At 41.0% G+C, this 21,344-nt stretch overlaps 1 protein-coding gene across 1 annotated transcript in view; it reads right to left on the reverse strand.

Moving 5' to 3' along the window:
- The window catches only part of CNTN4 (contactin 4), a 1,007,382-nt gene that overhangs the window by 14,751 nt on the left and 971,287 nt on the right, over nt 1-21,344 (reverse strand). The window contains exons 15-23 of the mRNA XM_081528227.1: nt 20,169-20,344; nt 15,157-15,274; nt 10,890-11,048; nt 8,285-8,434; nt 6,084-6,154; nt 4,794-5,028; nt 2,369-2,481; nt 1,625-1,811; nt 1,082-1,194 (exon numbers count right to left, since the gene is read on the reverse strand). Of these exons, the coding sequence (XP_081384353.1) occupies nt 1,082-1,194; nt 1,625-1,811; nt 2,369-2,481; nt 4,794-5,028; nt 6,084-6,154; nt 8,285-8,434; nt 10,890-11,048; nt 15,157-15,274; nt 20,169-20,344 (1,322 nt within the window). The remainder of the gene's footprint in view (nt 1-1,081; nt 1,195-1,624; nt 1,812-2,368; nt 2,482-4,793; nt 5,029-6,083; nt 6,155-8,284; nt 8,435-10,889; nt 11,049-15,156; nt 15,275-20,168; nt 20,345-21,344) is intronic.

Here is a 21,344-nt window from a genome sequence, read left to right on the forward strand (position 1 = left end):
GGGAATATTTCCCTGCTGCAGAATACAAATCACTGTGCCATGTGGACAAAAAAAACAGCCCATAGAAGGGAAGGTTTCCAAATCCTCTAATCACGTCACTCAAGGCTAACTGTGTCAACTCCCAGCCCTGGCTTTACAAACTGTAACAAGTGCCTGACAGCACTGTCACTGTGCTGCTCGCCACAGCTCCGTCCGAAAATGTCACAAAATAGCAGCATGCTGGCTTGATGCATCCTGACGACTAGTTCTATTTGGCTTGTGTTGCCTCAAATGTTGTTTAAAAGTGAAACAAAACTTAAAATGCATTTTAATTTTAATGACTGTGGCACCACAGCTACAATCAATTTCCTTTTCTAGTTTATTAAAGTCAGGCTACCATTTATAGGATCAGGTAAATTAATTTCCTAAAAAATACTTGTGTATATGTGTACATCCATATCCATATACACGTGCATATATATGGGCTTCCCTGGTGGCTCAGTGGTAAAGAGTCCACCTGCCAAGCAGGAGATGCGGGTTCAATCCTTGAGTCAGGAAGATCCCTGGAGAAGGAAATGGCAACCCACTCCAGTATTCTTGCCTGGGAAATCCCATGGACAGAGGACCCTGGGGAGCTACAGTCCAGAGGGTCGCAAAGAGTTGGACATGATTTGGTGACTAAACAACAACAACAGTATCTCCATAACAAAAGGGACATGAACGAAAATAATCAACCATTAGTAACACTGAGAAGTTACTACTGTTGATTAAAAATGTGATCAAGACAAGGACAAAACTGACTTTGGAGATATTAAAAATGTGGTTCTTCATGATTTTTTTATAGACCCAAACACAGGGTCTTTAACTGCTGCTGATTGACTCTGCCTGAGACTGAAGTTTAGGCGATTCTCTAAATCCTGGCCAGTTGTCACGGACCATTTATAAAACTCAGACCAAACCACTTTGGGGCAGAGATAGAGAAATGAGGCTGTGAGAGCGTCATCTGGGAAAGTGAGGACCGTGATGGTAAGATTCAGGAGAACAGTGTGCCCCCATTAACAGCAGGAGTGTAGGTGTCTTAGCAAAAAAAGAAATGACCCACTTTGTATCCTTTTACTTCTGACTCATTATCCAGGGCCTTCACTTGATCCCAATTGAGGATAATTTTGGAGTCCGATGAATTCCATATGATGTTTCCGGGGGGTTGACTTGGCGCTATAAAAAAATTAAGATATACGAAGTCACAGATTATTAAGTCTCAATGGATTCTGAGGAATATCTCCCTCCTAGAATTTGAGAGTGGAGGCAATTTAACGGGCTATTGCACTAATATGTGTCTTCAAGGTCACTAAAATCTGATGAGATACAGCGTTGCAAATGGAAAAAGATTCAGTTGGTCGCCTAACATTTATAGCTAAAAGAACTAGCCCTTCCCAGTGAGGAGAAAACATTTATCTTTCTGTCCTCCAGAGCAATGAATTTTGCATGGTATTCGGGAAGGTTCAGTTAAAACGATAAGGTAAATCTGAATCTCCATAATGATACCAATTAGTATGCAAATGATCACTGGGAGGTAGGGATGGGCAATGAACTTGGAATATGTTTGATGAATCCCTGAAATATTTCTGAGCAAGAATATTCTTACGCGGCTTTCTGGTTGTCACGTTGACCGTTGCACTGGAGGGGCCTGTCCCAGCAGAATTATATGCCTTGACAGCTAAATGATACAGGGCACTGCCTTTTAAGTTGGTGATTTTTGTTGATGTCTGATTTCCTATTGTTCGTATTTTTCGAGCATTTTCTTCTTTGTCATCATGTCTCCAATATTTAACCTGAGAAAACACAAAGGAAGACCTTGGATGTCATACCCATTGGGGATATCTCCAATGTGATTTTTTTTTCATACAAGATTCTTATGACAGTGTTAATTTTCTATATAGCAAGTCATCAGCAGAGCCTTCAGAACCAAGACCTTTGTGTGCACTGAGAAATAACTGGCAATAAGAAAAGGCTCCCTCTTTGTTCTGAGCTTCAGAGTGAGATGGTAAACTGGCACAACCATTGTTGCTATTTCTCCCTCCCTTACCCCCACCCTGTTTTGAGGCCAAGTGATGCTGGGTGTATCAGAAATCAAAGCTCAATTTGCCAACCATCTTAGGTATGCTTAGACTTGCCTGTGTTTAGACAGAGATCTCTGTAATTCAGAAACGAGTAAGCTCACAGCAGAATGTGTAGTGCTTTCACTCATGCTCCTCTAGAAGCCACTGTTCTCTAAAAGCAATGTCTCTACGTGGAACCCAAGGTCTTTTTCCCATCAGTGTGTGTTTGGAAAGTTCTCACTGAGGGGTAGAGACCTTACCCAGAACCAAGTCACCCATCTCTTGCTTACCTCATACCCTTGTATCCGACCTCTATTCTTCTCCATGGGGGAGGCCCAGAAAACTTCAATGTCTGTTGCAGAAAGACTTCTGGCAAAGATGCTGGCTGGTGGTTTGGTGGGTTCTGCAGATGAGTGTGGAAAAATTTACGACTCTATCAACTATATCAAAATAGCCTTCTGGATACTGGCATCATAGGTGCAAAGAATCCATTATTATAGACTAATCTTTACTGATCATGACCCAAACATTCACTTCACAGAGGACCCAGGATTAATGGCTGGGAGGGGGTGGTGATGGAGACGGTGCTGAAGAGAGCTGTTCAAAGTCTCTGGCTTCTAAATTTAGGGTTAAGTGGAAGAGAAATAAACCAGGAAACTTAAGTTTAAGAGCCAAGTTCTCCTAGCCAGCAATTTATTTAATATACATCCTTCTAATTAGCATTTGTCATAGGTGAGAGTTCCACTTGCCGTTATGAAAATGAGAGAGACAGAAAACAAGAGAATCAACTGACTTGACTAAGTTACAGGAGGGCTGGGTGACAGTTCAGTTCTGCACCGCCAGCTGTATGTCTTGGACAAGTCATTTAGGCTTTCTGGGCCTCAGCATCCTCAGCTGCAAAAGAGAGTCTAGACCAAGTCTGTCCCTCACATTTCAGTTCTTTTTGCCAGATTTCTGCCAGAGCTATGTAGAATTTTTACGTGAAGGTTTTCCTTTCAGGGGTCTTTCTTAAGGAAAAGCTTAGGTATATTGTGAGCTGTAACTTCATGAAATTCTGGTTTTGATTTGATGGTTGTAATTTTTTTCGGATGTAATTCAAACCAATATATAACTAGCAGATATTTTTAAAGGTTCACCTAGAACCATTAACAGTAACTTGTGTGCTCCCTCTGAAATCCACATTATGTTCCAGAACATGCTGGTGGTGGAGGCCACTAAGGTTATGTCTATTTATAATAATGTATTATTCCATCTGTGTGTTAATTCGCTCAGTATTTATTAGGGGTCTGTGTGGCATACATGTTCAGACACTGGTGACACAAAGGTGAAAAAATAAATATCTTATCTGGCCCTCAAGAAATATACCTTAGTGAGAATATAAAACTATAACTCAAAATTTATAATACATTGAGATGAGAATTACAACAGAGGAATGTTAGGGTACAAGGACAAAGAGAAGCAACTCAGTCAGCTGGCCTGGGTACATGAGAGAAGGCCTTAGTTGTTCGAGTTGAATTTTGAAAGATAACTGTGAAATCACAAAGTGGGCAAGGCAGAGAACATTAAGAGAAGTTGAAGCATATGCTAGGGGCTCAAGCTTTTTGGATAACTGCAAATCCTCTGGCTATGGCTGGAGCGTGGATCATGCAGGGAAGTGAAGCGGAAAAGAGAGGTGAGGGTGAGATCATGGAGAACTGTTGAGTCTCAGGGGCTGACTTCTCTTTCTGCACAGAAGAATGGACTGCATCTTCACTTACTCCAAATCGCTGACTCAACTTGTAACTGTTTTAACACGGTCTCATTCTGAACATCAGCTTTGAAACAATGAAGGTGAATTCCAATGGAAATGACCATTATGAAAGGCATTCTAAGAGCAATGCTAGCACAGAGGCAGTAAAAGTGAACGAGAACCCCTCAACGTGATAACAGCATGGGTGGCAATGAGAACAATCACATTGCTTCATGACTCTCTACTCATTAACAGAATAATTTTTGAGTATACTATGACATATCAAAAGTGGTAACAGGAAATGCAAATTATATTTTGGCATTCACTTAAAGGTATAAAATATAATTCTGTTGAAAGTAATATTATATATAAATGGAAGATCTTCTATGGTGCTTGCGATTTTGGTCCTTAGCAATGGAATTAATAATGGATATCCACTTGTTTTTATATATCATGGAGTTGCTGTCTTTCTAAGAGATTGGTGGAAGACAATGAAAATGTATTTTTCATACTACACTTTTCTCAAGTTAGGATATGCCTTCAATTTATGGGTAGAGCACTAAATTGACAGCACATCCTGAAATCAACATCTAGGGCTTCCCTTGTGGTCCAGTGGTTAGGAATCCACCTTACAATGCAGGGGACACTGGTTCGATCCCTGGTTCAGGTAGATCCTACATGTGGGGTGTGTGTGGGGGCAACTTAGTGTGGGCACCACAACTACTGAAATCTGTGCTCTAGAGCCCACCAGCCACAATTACTGAGCCTAGGAGCAGCAGCTACTGAAGCCCTCACACCCTAGAGCCCATGCTCAGCAACAGGAGAAGCCCACCCACCTGCAATGAGAAGCCCACGCACCACAACTAGAGAGTAGCCCCTGTTCTCTGAACCTAGAAAGACCACATGTAGCAACGAGACCCAGACCAGCCATAAATAAATAAACAAATAAATAAAATCAATATCTTAGAATTGAAGAAACATCATACCTTCTTCTGCAGAATATACCACCGTGGCCGGACTGAAAGGGCCCTCTCCTTTATTGTTGAAGACACCCACTTTAACCTCAAAAGGAGAGAAGGGACGCACGCTCTCATTCCTGAACACATATCTGGAGGCATCAGCGGAGGCCAGCACCGTCAGCATCCAGATCATTTTGCCATAGGGTCGGAAGGCCACCACATAACCAAAGCCTCTGCCGTTCTGTAACTCCTCAGGGACCGTCTGGGAAAGAAGAGAGGTGGTCTTCAGAGACTGCAGTAGCTCGATTCAAATGCCACATTGTTTTATTCCACCACCACCCACACCCTCATCTTGTCTCCATCCTATCTCATCGTGGGTTTTGTAGAGTCTTCAGTCTGGGACTCGCCATCAGTCTAGCTTTGATATTCAGAGGGGACTGCAGCAGGGATTTAAAAAATCACTGTAAACCTGCAGTGGAGAGCCTGGCTTCCTGAGGTGGGAGACCCAACTCTGAAATTGTTGGAAATGATGGTGGGGGACACTGGACAGTTGATCTAAAAACCAGCATTTCCAACATGTACCATCCAACATGATTCTTCCTCCAGCGTCATAAAGATACTCAACGAAGCAGCTCTCACCAAAGAAGTGAGGACCATCTTGCTCAGCCCAAATCTTCCCTCTCAGCTCAGAAGTGCTGAGCGGGAAAGGGTGAGTGTTTTATCTCACTGCTGGGGCTTTGATTAAAGGACAGATATGAACTTCCAGGTTTGTTGTCTAGACTCCTTCAGAAACATTTAGAACTCTTGCTGAGACTCTGACTTCCTCTCTCAAAATCAACTTTCAATAAATGAGTGACTAATAAACCTCTATGTTTTTAAAAAAATAACCATACACAAGAGGGCTCCAGCAACAAAGTCAACCCTAGGAAATCGTGTTGACACACAGAGTCTAATGTGCACAGAGGTTTTAGATCAATTGGCCTTCAAGTAATTCAGGAAAAAAAGAAAAAAAACTGATTTTCTCTAAGCCAGACTTCTATAATGTATAATATTACATACACTTTTTTTCTTGTGTTGTCTTCCCTTTCATGATTGTTTTTTCTGTGATGAACTGAATTAAAACTTAACTCCATAATCGATGGGCAAACATCATCTCTTCCTGCTGACCATTAACATTGTGAAAGGGAGTGTCTGCACTCAAATGGATTTTAGTTGTTAAAAACAGAGGAGGAAACCTCCTAGATATGTTTAACACAGAATAAAATGATAAGATAGCCTGGACTAATGTGTGTTGCTGTTGTTTCACGATTCATTTACCTCCCAGGTTATAACCAGTTCAGATTTGCTGCCTCCACCACCACTGACGTTAGCTGGGGTGACTTCGGGGACTGTTGAGGAGACAAAAACAAGTCATGTCAGGTGACAAAGACCAGGAGGGCCACGAGGGTGGCTGGGCTGAGGTGATCTGGTCTAAACAAATACTCGGATGTGCATGGCTTTGTTTTCTGAGGTCAGAAATGGTGTGATCAAGGGGTCTAAAGCATCAGTTCACAGAAATGAAATATACCAAGGGAACTGCTATTCCATAGTGACCTATTTCCCATTCAACAAGGCACATCTATTATCTGACAAGGCTGAACAATGGTTCAGCTCCACCCTTAGAGGCTGAGGTTCAGGGGGATGAGAAAAGGACTGAGGTTCTGGTTCTAATGCTTGGGCAGGCATTTATTAACCACACGGCAACACACGAAGGAGAGACGATACACACTCTGCCCACGCAGACTTTACAGTCTAGTTGGGGGGTGGGAGCACATGCAGGATGATTACAGAGCGACGTCGACAGCCAACAACAGTGCGGCACAGACAGAATGGAGGCGTGCAGTGGCCTTCGGCAGCGCAGGCTGCTCAGAGCAGGGCTGGGCTACTGGCTTCTCAGAGCAACGTGAGTTGTGAGCTGGGTGTTGAAGGAAGTGGTGGACAGAGGTTGACCTCTGGCTCACTGCGCTTAAATTCTTTGATCCCCAGTTTTCTCTGTAAAAGAGGGGAAATATGGCTAGCTTTCTCCTCAGGACTGCTGAGAGGAATTAATTAAATTATGATTTCACAGGGGGCAAGGAAGCAAGGGGATTATTGGTTTATCATCATTGGCTTCAGTGAACAACTCCAGACAGAATCTGAAAATGTCTGGCTGGAGTAGAGATGTGGTGCCTGGGTATGTCCCCTTGGATAAAGACAATGAAACAGATCCAGATGGATTTGTGTCCAAGAGTAGGGTCAGAGGCCCCATTTGCTCTGGGACTTTGCTCTTTCTTCAACAAACACTGAAGATGAGATGGTTAGATAGCATCACTGACTCAAGGGACAGGAGTTCGAGCAAACCCCGGGAGATGGTGACGGACAGGGAAGACTGGTGTGTGGCAGTTCATGGGGTCACAAAGAGTCAGACATGACTGAGCGGCTGAACAACAACAGTGACAAACACTGGTCTCATCATGGTTGGGATCTTCACAGAGATACACACCTGGGCCTTCCACACCATGTGAGAGAAAGACAAGGAATGCCGAGGGATTTACACTATTCTCTCCCTGTGTTCGCCCAAGCTGTGTACACAGAAGTTCCTACTAGATTGTGGATCGGGCTTGCAGGAATTAGCAGGAAGGAAATGGCAACCCATTCCAGTATCCTTGCCTGGAAAATCCCATGGCCAGAGGAAGCTGGTGGGCTGCAGTCCACAGGGTTGCAAAGAGTCAGGAGCGACTGAGTGACTACCACTTTCATTTGCCAGCTTTAGCTTTTGGGAAGGGTTTATGCCCTAAGACAATCTGACTGGACATTTCGGAAGAACTTAATCTCTGTCACTTGAGATTCCTGTGAGTTGATAGCATTTGAAGTGTGGTTGTACTTTTAAAAAAATAATAATCCTGGTAGGAAAGTCTTGGCGGCAAAGAACCAATGAAGAAAGATGTGGCATTTGAGGGAACTAAGACAAGCGTCTCTCCCTGGACCAGGGAACCCAGTGAGGAGTGAGAATATAACCCTGGATTGAAACTCAGTGCTGGGACTCACAGAAAGAGAGAGAGGACAAACCAGTGGTTACCAGTGGGGACAGGAGTCGGGGAGGGATGTTGTAAGGGTAGGGAAGTATGGGGAACAGATCATTAGGTACAAAATAAGGTACAAGGATACATCATAAAACATAGGGAATATAGCCAATAGTTTATAATAAGTATAAATGGAGTGTAACCTTTAAAAACTGTGCCTCACCAAACTGTACACCTCTAACTTGTATAATACTGAACATCAAATATACTTCAACAAAAATTAACGAATAAAAACAACAATAGAAAAGATACTCCCTTCTGGTTAATAAGCTGGGCATCTACTGGCCTCATTTCTGATGACTGCAGTTATTGCAGGGAAGGATGTGTTAACATAGAACCTCATTAGGGCTGAAGAACAGGGTGATTCAAAGCCTCTCCCTAAGGAGCAGCAGTTGCTGTATCCGGGGTGCTACTCACGGGCCTCTTCTGTCCTCCGCTTCTCAGAGGGCCGACTGGGCTCCCCAATCCCAATCACGTTGGCTGCAACTGTGCGGAATTCATACTCGACCCAGGGGTTCAGACCCACCACGGTGGCTGTGAATGTCTTCCCATCGATGAGTTCTGGGACTGAAAGACATCGAAAGAAAGTGAAATAGTTGATTTTACTACTTGTCCCAATTTAAGAAAAAGTATTGGTGATTGTGATTCAAAATTATATGTAATAAAATATTGATTAAAAGGAATTCAAAATTATATGCCATAAACTTTAGTTATTACAAGGTTTAAAAAAAGGTGAGAATGTTTCATAGAATTCTGCGTTAGGAAGATTGGAACTTAGTTCATCACCATCATCACTGTCACTGTATCCAAGGCACCACCGCAGGTCTGAGGGCAGCTGCACAAACAGCCCTTGCACAGAGGTCATGCCAGACCACTCCGTGCCAGACCAATCAACTCAAATCTCACACCAGCAGATGATACCACAAAAGACAGTCTCCAAGGCCCAAGGCTACCTGACTGTAATCACTCTTGTTCTCTCTCACCTCACATGTTTCTCAGTATTTACTGAACAGGACTGGGTACATTGTTTAATTCTTACAACTACCCTAGGAATAAGGTAAACCTATTCTCTTCATTTTTATAGATGAGGAAAAGGTACCACATCAAGGTCAAAGGACTCACCCAAGTTCATAGTGGATTTGTATCTTGGACCACATGGCCCAAGCTCCATTATGATAACAATGGAGTAATAATGTTATAAATCCATACAACTACTGTCAATGAATTGTATTAGCATATCGAAAGAAAGAAGCTGCAAATGTAGAACAGACGGTCCATGAAGAACACAAAAAGTGGGATCAGAGAGGCAGCATTTGACAGTGTTCGTTCAGCAGGATTTGGGGAAGGCCTCCTTCACAGAGGACGGGGCTCACTGCCTGAAGCCACAAGCCACAGAGCCCTGGACTCGGCTTCTACACTCACTGTGCAACCTTTTGGGTTTTGAACTGATTACCATAAAGATTTCCCAAAGGGCCCAGGGGATGTCCCTGTGACAAAGCTGAGGCCCCAGTGACCAGACTTCAGTGACCTCCAGCCTCCTTGGGACCACATGTATACAGTCCTTCCGTCCAAAGGTGAACAGTGTGGGCTCAGACAACCTGGATTCTAATCCTGAATCCACTCTTAGCAGCCAAAGAACCTTAGGAAAGTTGCTTAACCTTTCCATCCTGTGGTTTTCTCACTGTGAAATAAAACTAATAACAATATCTATTCACAGTGCAGTTGAGAACACTCTAGAAAAGCATTTAGATAAGGGCTCAACCAATTCTAGCTGTAGCTGTTTTCTTTTGTATACTATCCTTATCATTGTTGTGAATATCAATATCTTCTTCCCCCTCCTTTGCTTCATCATATTTAAGCACTGATTTACTTTTTTTTAAGTTTCACAATCACTTCTGTATAGGGTCATAACAGTTCTTATTTTGCCCATTTTAACAAAAGAGGAAAACAAAGATGTATAGAAATCTGCTGATTAGCAGAGTCAGGATTAGAAGTCATATCTCCTTAATTTCCAGATTTTCCTTTCCTTTCTTCCTATAACACTCCCGTGACCCAGGAGAAAATCAGTGATTCAGCTGGAAACACAGAAACCCATTTCTGAGATCAGATATGCTCAAATGGAAAAACCAGAGAAGTGTGCAACGTGCTTACAATAACTACTTGTTTGTTTCTCTTTTTCCTCAAACAAAACCTAAATAAAATAACAAAATGAGTCAATTGAGAGGTGTAGACAGGAGCAGAAATGGTAGGCCTACTCACGTATTCTTTAACAAAACCTCATGCCTCTTCATACTCAAATGTATCCATCTAAAAAAATGACAGCAAGTCAAGAGTCTCCATGCAGTCCTTAGATACAGGTTTCTTGAAAGCTGGGTATAAACTTTACAAAGACTGTGACTATAGAGTAACACAATCCACTGTTTTTCAAAGTGCACCACTAGAGGTACACAGACAATTTCAGGTAATGCACAGATAGATGATGCATTTTATCTTTATAACAAATGTATTCTAAAATGTTTTAAAAATAAAACCAACACAAGACCTTGTCGACTTCCTCATAGTTCAGTCGGTAAAGAATCTGCTTGCAATGCAGGAGACCAGGGTTCGATTCCCAGACCAGGAAGATCCTCTGGAAAAGGAAATGGCAACCCACTCCAGTACTCTCACCTGGAGAATCCCATGGACAGAGGAGCTTGGCAGGCTACAGTCCATGAGGTTGCAATAGTCGGACATGACTTACCAACTAAACCACCACCCCTGTCAAGACCTAATATCATTTTAGACACTGTGGCTTAGAACAAATTAAAGAACAAGCAAATGTCAATCAATAGAAAGAAAAATATTAAATAAATGATAGTATAGTGGGCTGAGGTCTGGGAAACGCTACCCGAAAGTCTCATCTGTAGCAATGTGTCTGAACGAGAAACAAGAGGCTCCTCAGGTTCTGCTACACAGCTGTGTCCATCCTGCTGAGTTCCCGAAGCCCCAGTGAGACACCAGAATCAGAGATTCAATATAGTACCTGTGTTGACCGCTTGCCAGCCCACAGAGAATGGAGTTCTGGCTTGAATGACATACATGGTGATGGGGCTGTGGTTGTCAGGCCCGGGTCTCCAGGAGAGCTGAGCTGTGGTGTCTGTAATTTCATCTATAGTCACGGCCTCTGGGGGGCCTGGAGGACCTGAGAAAGAGCAAGACCCTCAGAAGTGGAGCAGTGTGTTCAAATGTCCAAGGAAGTGACCACTCGGTTGAATGGTCAACACTCTATTCAACTGTTGATTCATCATCCACCCCCAAGTTCAACATTTGACAATTCCTTTTTGAATACCCGTGAGGTGCCTGTCTTCCTTCTAGGTTCTGAAACTACATAGATGAGTGAAACATGGTCTGGGCTCCTCCCTCCAGGGGTTTACTACAGAATAGGACAATCTAATAGGTACTCAACAATTACAATAGAATATTTTTTCCAGATGCCAAAGGAGAATATTGGGGTACTACCAGGGACCAAGTTCAATAATCCATCCATCATATATTTACAGGTTCCTACTATGAATTGGACACTGTTATCTGGGGATGCAGTGGTGATAAATGAAGATTTGAGTCTTCTGGAAGTGGTCATTTCTACCTCTGATGGTGTGAGCAAAAATGACTTTAGAATTTTGGGGTCACAGAGTTTTTCTGCATAGTCCAGCTGCACTGGGATGTCCACATCAAATGCCAAAACACAGTCATGTGCAAGGGAACTGCTGTGAAAAGTGGCTCATGTTCAAGAAACTGAAGTCTGTGGCTTCTTCAAAGAAATTTCAAAATCAGGTTGGAGCCTGAGGACCCACATCTGCAGTTTCTGTAAGTCACACCTGTATTTTTCTACTTCTGCTCTGGATGTGCTCAGAGCACTGTGCTTAGACCACTGAAATGGGAGGAAATCAGTTTTAAATGAAGGCTTGAAAAACATAAAGAAACAGCTGGAAAGTGGTTGGCAGGCAAACGCAAAATAACACAGAGCCGGAGCAAAGATCCAAAGCTGTCCTAGATTCCAATATGAAAAGCTCTTAGCAGGCAGTTAAAGGCATTTCTAATGAGTGACCACCTCGGCAGAGAAGTTGAATGCAAGGGAGGGAGACAGAGAGACAAAGTTCCTGTGTGTTAGATAGGAGTGAGGAGATCTTCCCAGGGGGCAGAGGGATGTGCTGAGGCCCAGGAGAGTGATCAGATGTTCTGCCAAAATACTCCGGGGCCACAGCACAGGGGCAGGGAAGAAAGAGACCTTTCACCGAGTGCTGAAAAGTTAATGGCAGTTTCTGTAAGTAACACTTTGTTCTTGGATTCACTTCTGCACCCTTTTAGTGATGCCCTAAATTTCTCTTTCCTTTTTTAAAAAACCTTTTTCTATAGACCCACAGGTGAGGCTAAATTTATCTTCTCCCTCCTACTCTTGAATGAAAGGTCTCCAAGTCTGCATGCTGGCACTGATTAATTTTCCACAGCGACATTTCGGCACGTCAGTCTAATGCCACCTAGATAGAGCTGGCATAACCTCTGGTCTTCAGGACTCTTATTAACCACAGAAAGTCCAGAAGATAATAATACAATTTTCTTTTTCCTCACCAGCTTTCTTATCCCAGCACTCCCATCCTTTTTAAAAACAGATGTTCCTTCCATGGCCTTTAGAATCAAAGTACCACAAAGGAGAAAAGCATTCCTCTCCAAATCCCTCAATGAATTCAATGGATGGAGGAAGAGCTGAGCCCACTGTTGGCAACCAGAAGGAGCACGTGAAGGAGGTGGCTGGAGATAAGATGTACTTTCACAGTGGGGTTTGCTGTTTGTTATGTTCCTGCTACCCACCGCACCCAACGGTAGATACGTTCATACGTCACAGAATGTTTACCCATTTGTTTTGGGGAAGTTGGGTCTCTCTTTCAAAATGACAAAATGAGCATATGTTTATCCTCTAAGCAGAGTGTTAACGTGGGCTGGGGCTCACACGAGTTTGTGTCACAGGTAATAGCAGAGGGGATGCAGGTGTTACGCCTGGTGTTCCTGCATCTTTCTCAGGGAAGACTGGCCTTTCTAGCTGCTGTTCGTGTGCTTTAGATTAAATAAAGCAGTAACAGAAAAACAAGGAAGCCAAATGCAAGACTTCAAGCTTTTAGTTTCAAATACAAAAATCCCTGACTGGTCAATGAAGTGTATATCTGCCTCTTCTCGGCAAAGTGAAGAAAAGCTGCCAAGGGCAGAGGCAGGAGGAGATAAAACCGAAGATTATGGTTTAAAGTGGCATATTAATTTATTGGCCTTATTCACTGATTATGCTAGATTTTCTTTTAGACAGCATTTGCAGATTCTTCTTGGTGTTTAATGTTATTTTCTGTGAAATGAAGTATACAATATCACTTAAGAAATTCAACTATTACTGATTTACATTTTTATGATTCTAATTTATTGGTGCTTAAACTGCTGATCTGAACATTATCCTAACTAAATAGAGGATACATTTTCAGCCACAGAATTCCTTCGCCCCCAAGGGAAGAGCAGACCAGCTCTGGCGTATTTTAAAATGGAAATAAACACGGTCCCCTCAGTTATTCTTTGGGTAACTCTACCCAGGTTGGAAGCTTTTTCTCTTATCTGGCCCTTATCCGTACCATTACAGGAAGGTTTTTAAGGCAATTTAAAGGAGAATCAAAGTAGACCAGATGGAAAAGATACCTTTCTTTAACCTCTCTTGACATCAGTTTGAATTGCTGACTCCCACACCTCTCCCACCCCCGCCCATGCTACGTGCAGAGGATGCAGCCACACTTTTTATTGCTTCCAATAACATCTTGTTCTCTGTGCACTCAGATTTATCCTGCCTCCAAATCTGGTATCACCTGGATTTTTGTTTTCTTACACTTAAAATTCTGCTGGCTAGATTCGCAAACACTTGTATCAGTATTCAGCTGGATGTTTCGGATCATCAAATCACTTATTGTACTGCAAGTCCTCTACACACGAACCTTCACGTTGCAAACTTTCAAAGATGCAGATATATGTTCCATCAACGTCAGGCTCATTATGAATGACGTTATGCCTTTCCTCTCCTGTTGCTGACGATCCTTCAGCTCTACCATCTCCCACCTCTTCTCCCTCCTCCAATCAATAACTCCTCTTGCCTGTTCACTCGCTGAAGCCCCCACATGCCAACTGTTGTACTGTACTACAGTACTTTTCAAGGTGTGTACTGTAAGATTAAAAATGTTTTCTTTATTTTTGTTTGTGTTTTATATGAAAAGTATTATAAACCTGTTGCAGTACAGTACTAGACAGCCGACTGTGTTAGTTGGGTATCTAAGTTAACTTGGTTAGACTTACAAACCAATTGGACTTAAACATGCTCTCAGAATTAAACTCATTTGTATGGAGGGGACTTACTGTACTTGTGAAGGAGATACTGTCTAAAAAATTATTTTGATGTTCTGATTTGGCTTTGCATTTAACTTCATCAAACCCCTGAGCAAGCATCAGTTTGATTCTGATATATATATATATATATATATATATACACATATACGTACATACATACATATATACACACATACATACACATTGGTTCACAAAGACCGAATTTTAATTTAAAAATATTTCTTAAAGTTCACTTACTGTTCCTTTACACATTGGTTTGGTAGGACTCAGTCAGCCAAGTCATTCACAGCCATGAGGCTGAAGTTAGGTCTTGTTCGTCATATGCAAAAGAATCTCACAAATGTCAGTTCTGACATCAACTACCTCCTGATTTACTACAACCTAGGCAGTCAGGAGGTATTTCCTTCTAAAGCCACATTGTAGAAACTGGACAGAACTAACCACTTAATGGGGAAAACCCTGGGGAAAATTGGTGACGATTTTACTTAAGTCAGTCTTAGATCAGTGATCTAAGATACTGATTTTGTTTAGCCTAGACGAACAGCAAAAGGCACAGTGTGATCCTTTTCTAAGCCATTTACTTTTCTTCATCTACAGTTTTTCTTGACGTTCCTATCAACTCCAACACTGTAAATCATGGCACTTGGGGCTTTCAGAGGAGTTCTTTTCAGTAGAGAGTAAGTGGATTTGCTCTGCACTTTCTGATCCCCTATGGGAGAAACAGATGTACACAAAAATTCTGTAGACTCTTAACACTGTTAACAATGTTTTCCTTCTATTGACTCTTTCCTGGTAATTCTAAACCACTGAGGCTTTTAGAACTCTGCACAGGAGTAGATATCACAAAAGTATTTTAAGAATGAAACCCCCAATTCCCATACCTCTCACGATGAGGTCGGCAGCGGCAGACAGCCTGTCGACACTTGTTTGGACCATGCAGACGTATTTCCCAGCATGCTTCAGCTGGATGTTTCGGATCATCAAATCACCAGCTGAATCCTGCTGATAAAGTAGGGGAAAGTGGCTACAATTACTTTTTAATGAGCTCTAAATATCATTATCACACGAAGGACACTGTGACTAATAGATTTATTTTATACTGGCTGATGAAAACATTAGCGATGAAAGCCATGGCCTATTAAAAATGCGTGAGCCTGCCTGTGAGGTAATAACAGCAATATCCTCAGGACACACCTCGGACAAGACCTCAGGTGTCTGGCCTCTGCGTCTCTGGAGCAGTTTGTCATCCATGTTGGAAGCACTTAAACTGATTATTTTTTCAAATGCATTTATTTTAAAATGTTTTTATTTTATATTAGAGTATAGCCCATTACAATGCTGTGATAGTTTCAGAACAGCGAAGAGACTGTCATATATGTACATATATCCATTCTCCCCCAGGTGGCGCTAGTGTTAAAGAACCCGCCTGGCAATGCAGGAGACATAAGAGACTCGGGTTCAATCCCTGGGTCGGGAAGATCCCCTGGAGGAGGGGATGACAACCCACTCCAGTATTCTGGCCTGGAGAATCTCATAGACAGAGGAGCCTGGAGGGCTACAGTCCATAGGCCCACAAAGAGTCAGACATGACTGAAGCGATTTAGCATGCATTCGCCCCCAAACTCCTCTCCCATCCAGGCTGCCACACAACATTGAGGAGAGCTCCCTTCGAAGCACTGAAATGTACATAAAGTGGTTGTTGATCTAGTCCCATGGGTTTCTTCAGATATGCCCTCAACCTACAGCTTTTGCTGGCACTGCAGTACTTGGGAACTCTTTATATAGAAAGGGGAAGCAAGCCCACGTTCAGAGGCACCTGTATTTTACTGCACAGCCCTGTCTTACAGCCAGCTCCTGATTGCTCCTCGGTTTGAATTAAAGAATTATGAGGAGCAGACTCTCTAAGGAAATCTTGCATCCCCTAGTGTAGAACGGGGCTAATTTGCTTTCCGATGCCAAATGTGTGTTTGATCAGCAGATGAATAGGACTCATTACAACCTGGTATGGATATTGAGGTGCCCTAGAAATATTTATACACCATTTACCAGCATAATACTTTTAGTAAATGTGAGAAGATGCCGCTACAGGCCATCACAAAGCTGGCAATTAAACTGAAAAACACCGCCACACCTTAGAGCTTCACAGATCTGTTTATCAGAAGTTTGGAGAATGGCTGCTTGAGCAAGAGAACACCTTAGGGTTCAGAGTCAGGAAGCTATACTTATTTCTAAATCTTGAAGGATGGCAAGGTAACATAGGTTATTTTGGCCCTATTGTTATTCTTTCAGATGACACTAACATTGGATATACTTGGTGGTATTTAATATCTGGCAGGAATGTATTATACTGAGTACTGACATGTCCTGTGAGGTACGCACTTTCGTTATTTCTACTATACAGATGAGGAAACTCAAGCACAGAAAGGCTAGATGTCTTGCCTGGAGTCACTTAGCTGGTCAGTGCCAGGCGGTGAGCTCACATGGTCAGGCTGTAATCCCTCTCTTTTACTAGAATGCTGTGCTGTCATCTGGAAAGATCTTATTCTAAATTAATGTATACTTGGTTTCATCCTTGATTTCAGTACAACATATTACATATTTACTCAGGGCAATGAAAGATATAGACCTGCCAATAGTTACAAATAGGGTTAGAAGAAGTGCAAAAGCATGTTGTCAAGAAAGAGCTGAAGCTTTGAAACTTAGCTGTCTGGGGCTGATCCTTGCTGTGTGACTTCCTATAAGTCTCTTAATGTCTCTGGGCCTGAGTTCACTGACCTATGAAAGAAGGATGCATTGCCTATGACACTAGCTTGTGAGAAGCAAATGAGATTGTATGTGTATGTGAAATCCTGAAAACTGTGAAGCACAGGTAAATTTAAACTAGTATTAGGGGTGGCCATGGTCAGTTTTCTTTGGGAAAAAATTATGTCAAAAATATTAAATCTAATTCAAGAAGAATTGTGCTTTTCTTTGTAAACTTAAATCTGTTTTTTTAAATTTATAACACTTGGATTCTCATTTAGATTCTATTTACTCATGAAGGCTTATAACTGCTAGTAAAATAGGATAATTGCTACCATATTTCACAGATATTCTGAGGATTAAAGAGCAGATCTATATGATAATGCTTGATAAATGATTAGACATTTTGCATGTGTAAGGCATCATCATCACCATGGCTATTAATACTTCTTTACCTAACACATTTCATATACTAGGATTTTGAGCATAGACTTAAACAAAAAATATGCGTCATAAGGGAGTGTGTGTTGTGAAGGTACAAAGTCATAGTGGTTTAAAATAAATAGCTACACTATCTCAATAATTTGTTTTATTCACCAAAGGCTGGAAGCTCAAAGAAGCTAGTGGTAGCCTGGAGATTTCAGAACACAGGTATCCATTAACAGAATTTTGTGACTGTGTGGTTTGGAGTATGCTTTCCCTATTTGTGTTTTTAAAGTAAAAGTGAAACAAAGAAAAGAAATATAAAGTTGGGATTGAGGTAAGAGGCTCACAGAAGGAGACCACAATAACTTTCTCTTTCCCTTTGAAGTCATTCAGACCACACTATTTACTGAGATCTACATTCACATTCATACCATAGAGAACTAAACAATGCTGTGGTCTACTCTGCTCCTGACAGAACCATTGGAGGTGACCAGAGGACAATGAAATAATAACTTTTCTAAAAACTGCAATAGGTTAGTTCTACCAAACGTCATCTGCACCCTACTGACCTGGCAAGTAGAAACTGCAAAATGGGCTTAACTTCAGAATTGCTTCCTTACCTCTTCTGTTGTCCAGCACTAACTGCACAGACATTAATGATCCTGGTGGCTAATATACTTAGCTCTCACAATTTGCAGTGATGTCCCAAATCTTGCACTTAATTCTTTAGCAATGACTGATTGGCACTTAGTACTGGTATCATAAAAGAGACAAACGCTTGCCATATGAAAGGCTATTGAGAGTGCTTCCATGGACAGAGGTCGTTACAAAAGGTGGTCATCAGTGCCTGACTCCATCAGAGGTGTCTCTACCTGTGCTTCAGCCCACCTTTCTGTGGTTCAGCATCAGGTTCACATCTGTCTTATTGGCAGAATTTATACTTTGATAGCCCAGGTAGCTGTTCTGATTGGTTGTTGCCTGTGCCATCCCGAGGGAATATTTTTATTATCTCTCCTGCCCAAGACATTGGTTTTACTATGAAAATAAATATTCTGTTAAATCTGTGAAGGTTTTCTCAATGTATACTCTCATGTTATTAGAACTAATATTACTCTTTCTTCAGTGAATACAATCACTAAAATTTCTCACAAACTATTTTTGGTGGTAGGCACTGTGCTATTTAGGTTTCTAAACCTGAAGGTATTTAGTATCCTCAATGATGTGAAATAGCTAATATCACTCTTTATTTGGTCAAGGTTATTAGGCTGAACTATATCAAAGTGGTCCAGAATGGTTAATAATGGCAATTTTAACCAGCTTTTCTCAACCAGAGTTCCAAGGGACAATCAATAGACAGACTCAAGTCATCCATTGAGGTAATGAAATAACTTCTCTCTCCTGCATTTAAAATGGTACCAGTCATACACAATCCTTGAGAGACTTGAGAAAATAGTTACAGAAATTATTTTGGGTGTTTGGTAATTCAGTAGAGACGTATTGTTTGAGAAAGGCAGAAAGAATGTAAATAATAGGAATAGCACCATATTTGAGAAGAATATGTTGAGGGTCAACATATCATACAGATAATTTATAAGCTTTAGTCCACTTATTCTCAATATAAGAAATGGGGATAAGATGAGATGGGCGAATCAGATTCATTTGGGAGCATGGAGGAAGGGAGTGTTTTCAATACAGCCTCATGCTTATATTCTGCTGTCTTTGATTGGTCCCCTCCATGATAATGGCAGCTGGAATGAATCTTTTTTTAAATTTTGATTGGAGTAGAGTTGATTTACAAGGTTGTGTTTACTTGCAACAAAGTGAATCAGCTATGCATGCATATATCCACTCTTTTTTAGATTTTCTTTCCATAGAGGCCATTACAGAGTACTGAGTAGAGTTCCCTGTTCTATATAGTAGGTCATTATAAGTTATCTATTTTATATATAGTAGTGTGTATATGTCAATCCCAATCTCCCAATGTATTCCTTCCCCCTGAATCTTCATTACTAATAGGAAAGTAGGGCTATGTTATGGTAGAAAAATTATTCTTGAAAATGATTGTCATAGATTCAGACTGTTTCCAAATTTAATGTTTTCTTGGTGTGAGTTCAATGGTACCATGTATTTTTTATGGGAAATAATTAAGGCTTTTGGAAAATTCAGTCATTAGAATTCAAATTATTTGGAGATAATAAACAATCTAATCAGACTTTCAGATTCAAGAAAGAGAACCCTAACCTCACAATGATGAGTATTCTACAAGAGCCAAAGGGTGTTTAGTCAGCAGTCTAAAAGCATACGAGTAAACTGTCCTCGAGGTGTTTTATTAATTCAGTTCCATGGCATATGGTTCACCATGGGGCAGAGTATTTGGGATTTGAAGTTTAAAGCTGAGACCTGCAGTTTAGTAGCAATGAGGCCAAGGCAAGCCATGTATCTCCCATGACCCAGAGTTTTCTCATTCATATACAGAAATGAACAGCTAACCTGTAGGGTTAAGGATTATGAGGGTTAAGAAAAGGACTGGCAAACAAGTGACTCAATAAGCAGGGCCACATTTATGCAAAAAAAAGCAGATGTCAACCGAGAGTTTTTTAAGGTGTTTGAACAAAATCATCAAAGAATAACTTTATATTTCCTTTCAAGTTGGTCTAAACAAGTTGTTTGCCTCACTTTAGTTGCACATTGCATTTACTGTGGATAATCTGATATTTATACTTACCCCTCCAACTCTTTCAAAGTGGTCCCCATCTCTGTCAAAGTCTATCAGGCGTCCATTAAATGACCAAGTGAATATGATGTTGAGTGAGTGATCGTGTGTTACCTGGCACGGCAGAACAATACTTTCTCCAACAGTGACATCCATGCTGGAAGGAGGTACCATTACCTTTGTTGGATCTAGACAGTGAAAACAAAACAGAACAACAAAGCCTATGAGCATAAGGAGAAATAGAATTCAAGGGCAGGATGAAATACTAAGGAGTTTGGCTGTATTTTTTCTTAGGCTATGCCCGGCAAGCCTTAGTCATCTGGGAGGCTCAGATTCGGGCAAGGAGGTCATTTTTAATATGAAAAGATGAAAACACTCATAATGTGAACCTTCACAGAGCAACTGAACTCAGCTGGGAAGCACTGAGGTTAGATCTCTTAAGACACTTACGGAGGGGCCTACTTCTGCAGCCTGCTCTGAAACTGCCTCTTCAAAAAGGTTTTCAGATCTCCCTAGTTTCACTAGAAAGCCGAGTGCAAGCAGGAAAATCCATGCTAATTGGAAGGTTTCTTTTTTCTACTATAAAAGTGATACATGTTTAGTATAGGAAATACAGAAAATTCAGGTAAGCTGAAAGAAGGAACCAAAGCAAAACAAAATTATCTTTAGTTTCTTAGTGTTCGGATAAAATTCCTATTTTCATTTTAGTATAATTTCTCCCTGTCTTTTGGATTCATAGTTTTTCAGTTGTTTTGTTTTGCAGTAGAGCAAACATGCTACATATATGATATTTCTCTTTTTTCTCTACTTAAATATAATACAGGCTTATATTTTTATCCACAAATTTCTATAACCTGCAGGATAGGCTGTTTATTGTTTCAACCATTTTGAAATTAGTAAATATTTTAGCAAATTTATTATAATTATAAATAATGCTATAAGGAATATCTCTGACAAAATGGCATTATATATATATATATATATGTATGTATGTATGTATGTATGTATGTGTGTACAGCTTATTTCTTATTGAAGAATAGTTGATTTACAATGTTGTGTTAGTTTCAGATATACAGCAAAGTGATTCAGCTATATACATATATTCTTTCTCAGGTTCTTTTCCACTATAGACTATTACAAGATACAGACTATAGTTTCCTGTGCTTTATGGTAAGTCCCTGTTGTTTA

The sequence above is a fragment of the Giraffa tippelskirchi genome, chromosome 9 (assembly GCF_054371585.1).
Source record: "Giraffa tippelskirchi isolate mGirTip1 chromosome 9, T2T-mGirTip1v1.2.pri, whole genome shotgun sequence".
Lineage (NCBI taxonomy): Eukaryota > Metazoa > Chordata > Mammalia > Artiodactyla > Giraffidae > Giraffa > Giraffa tippelskirchi.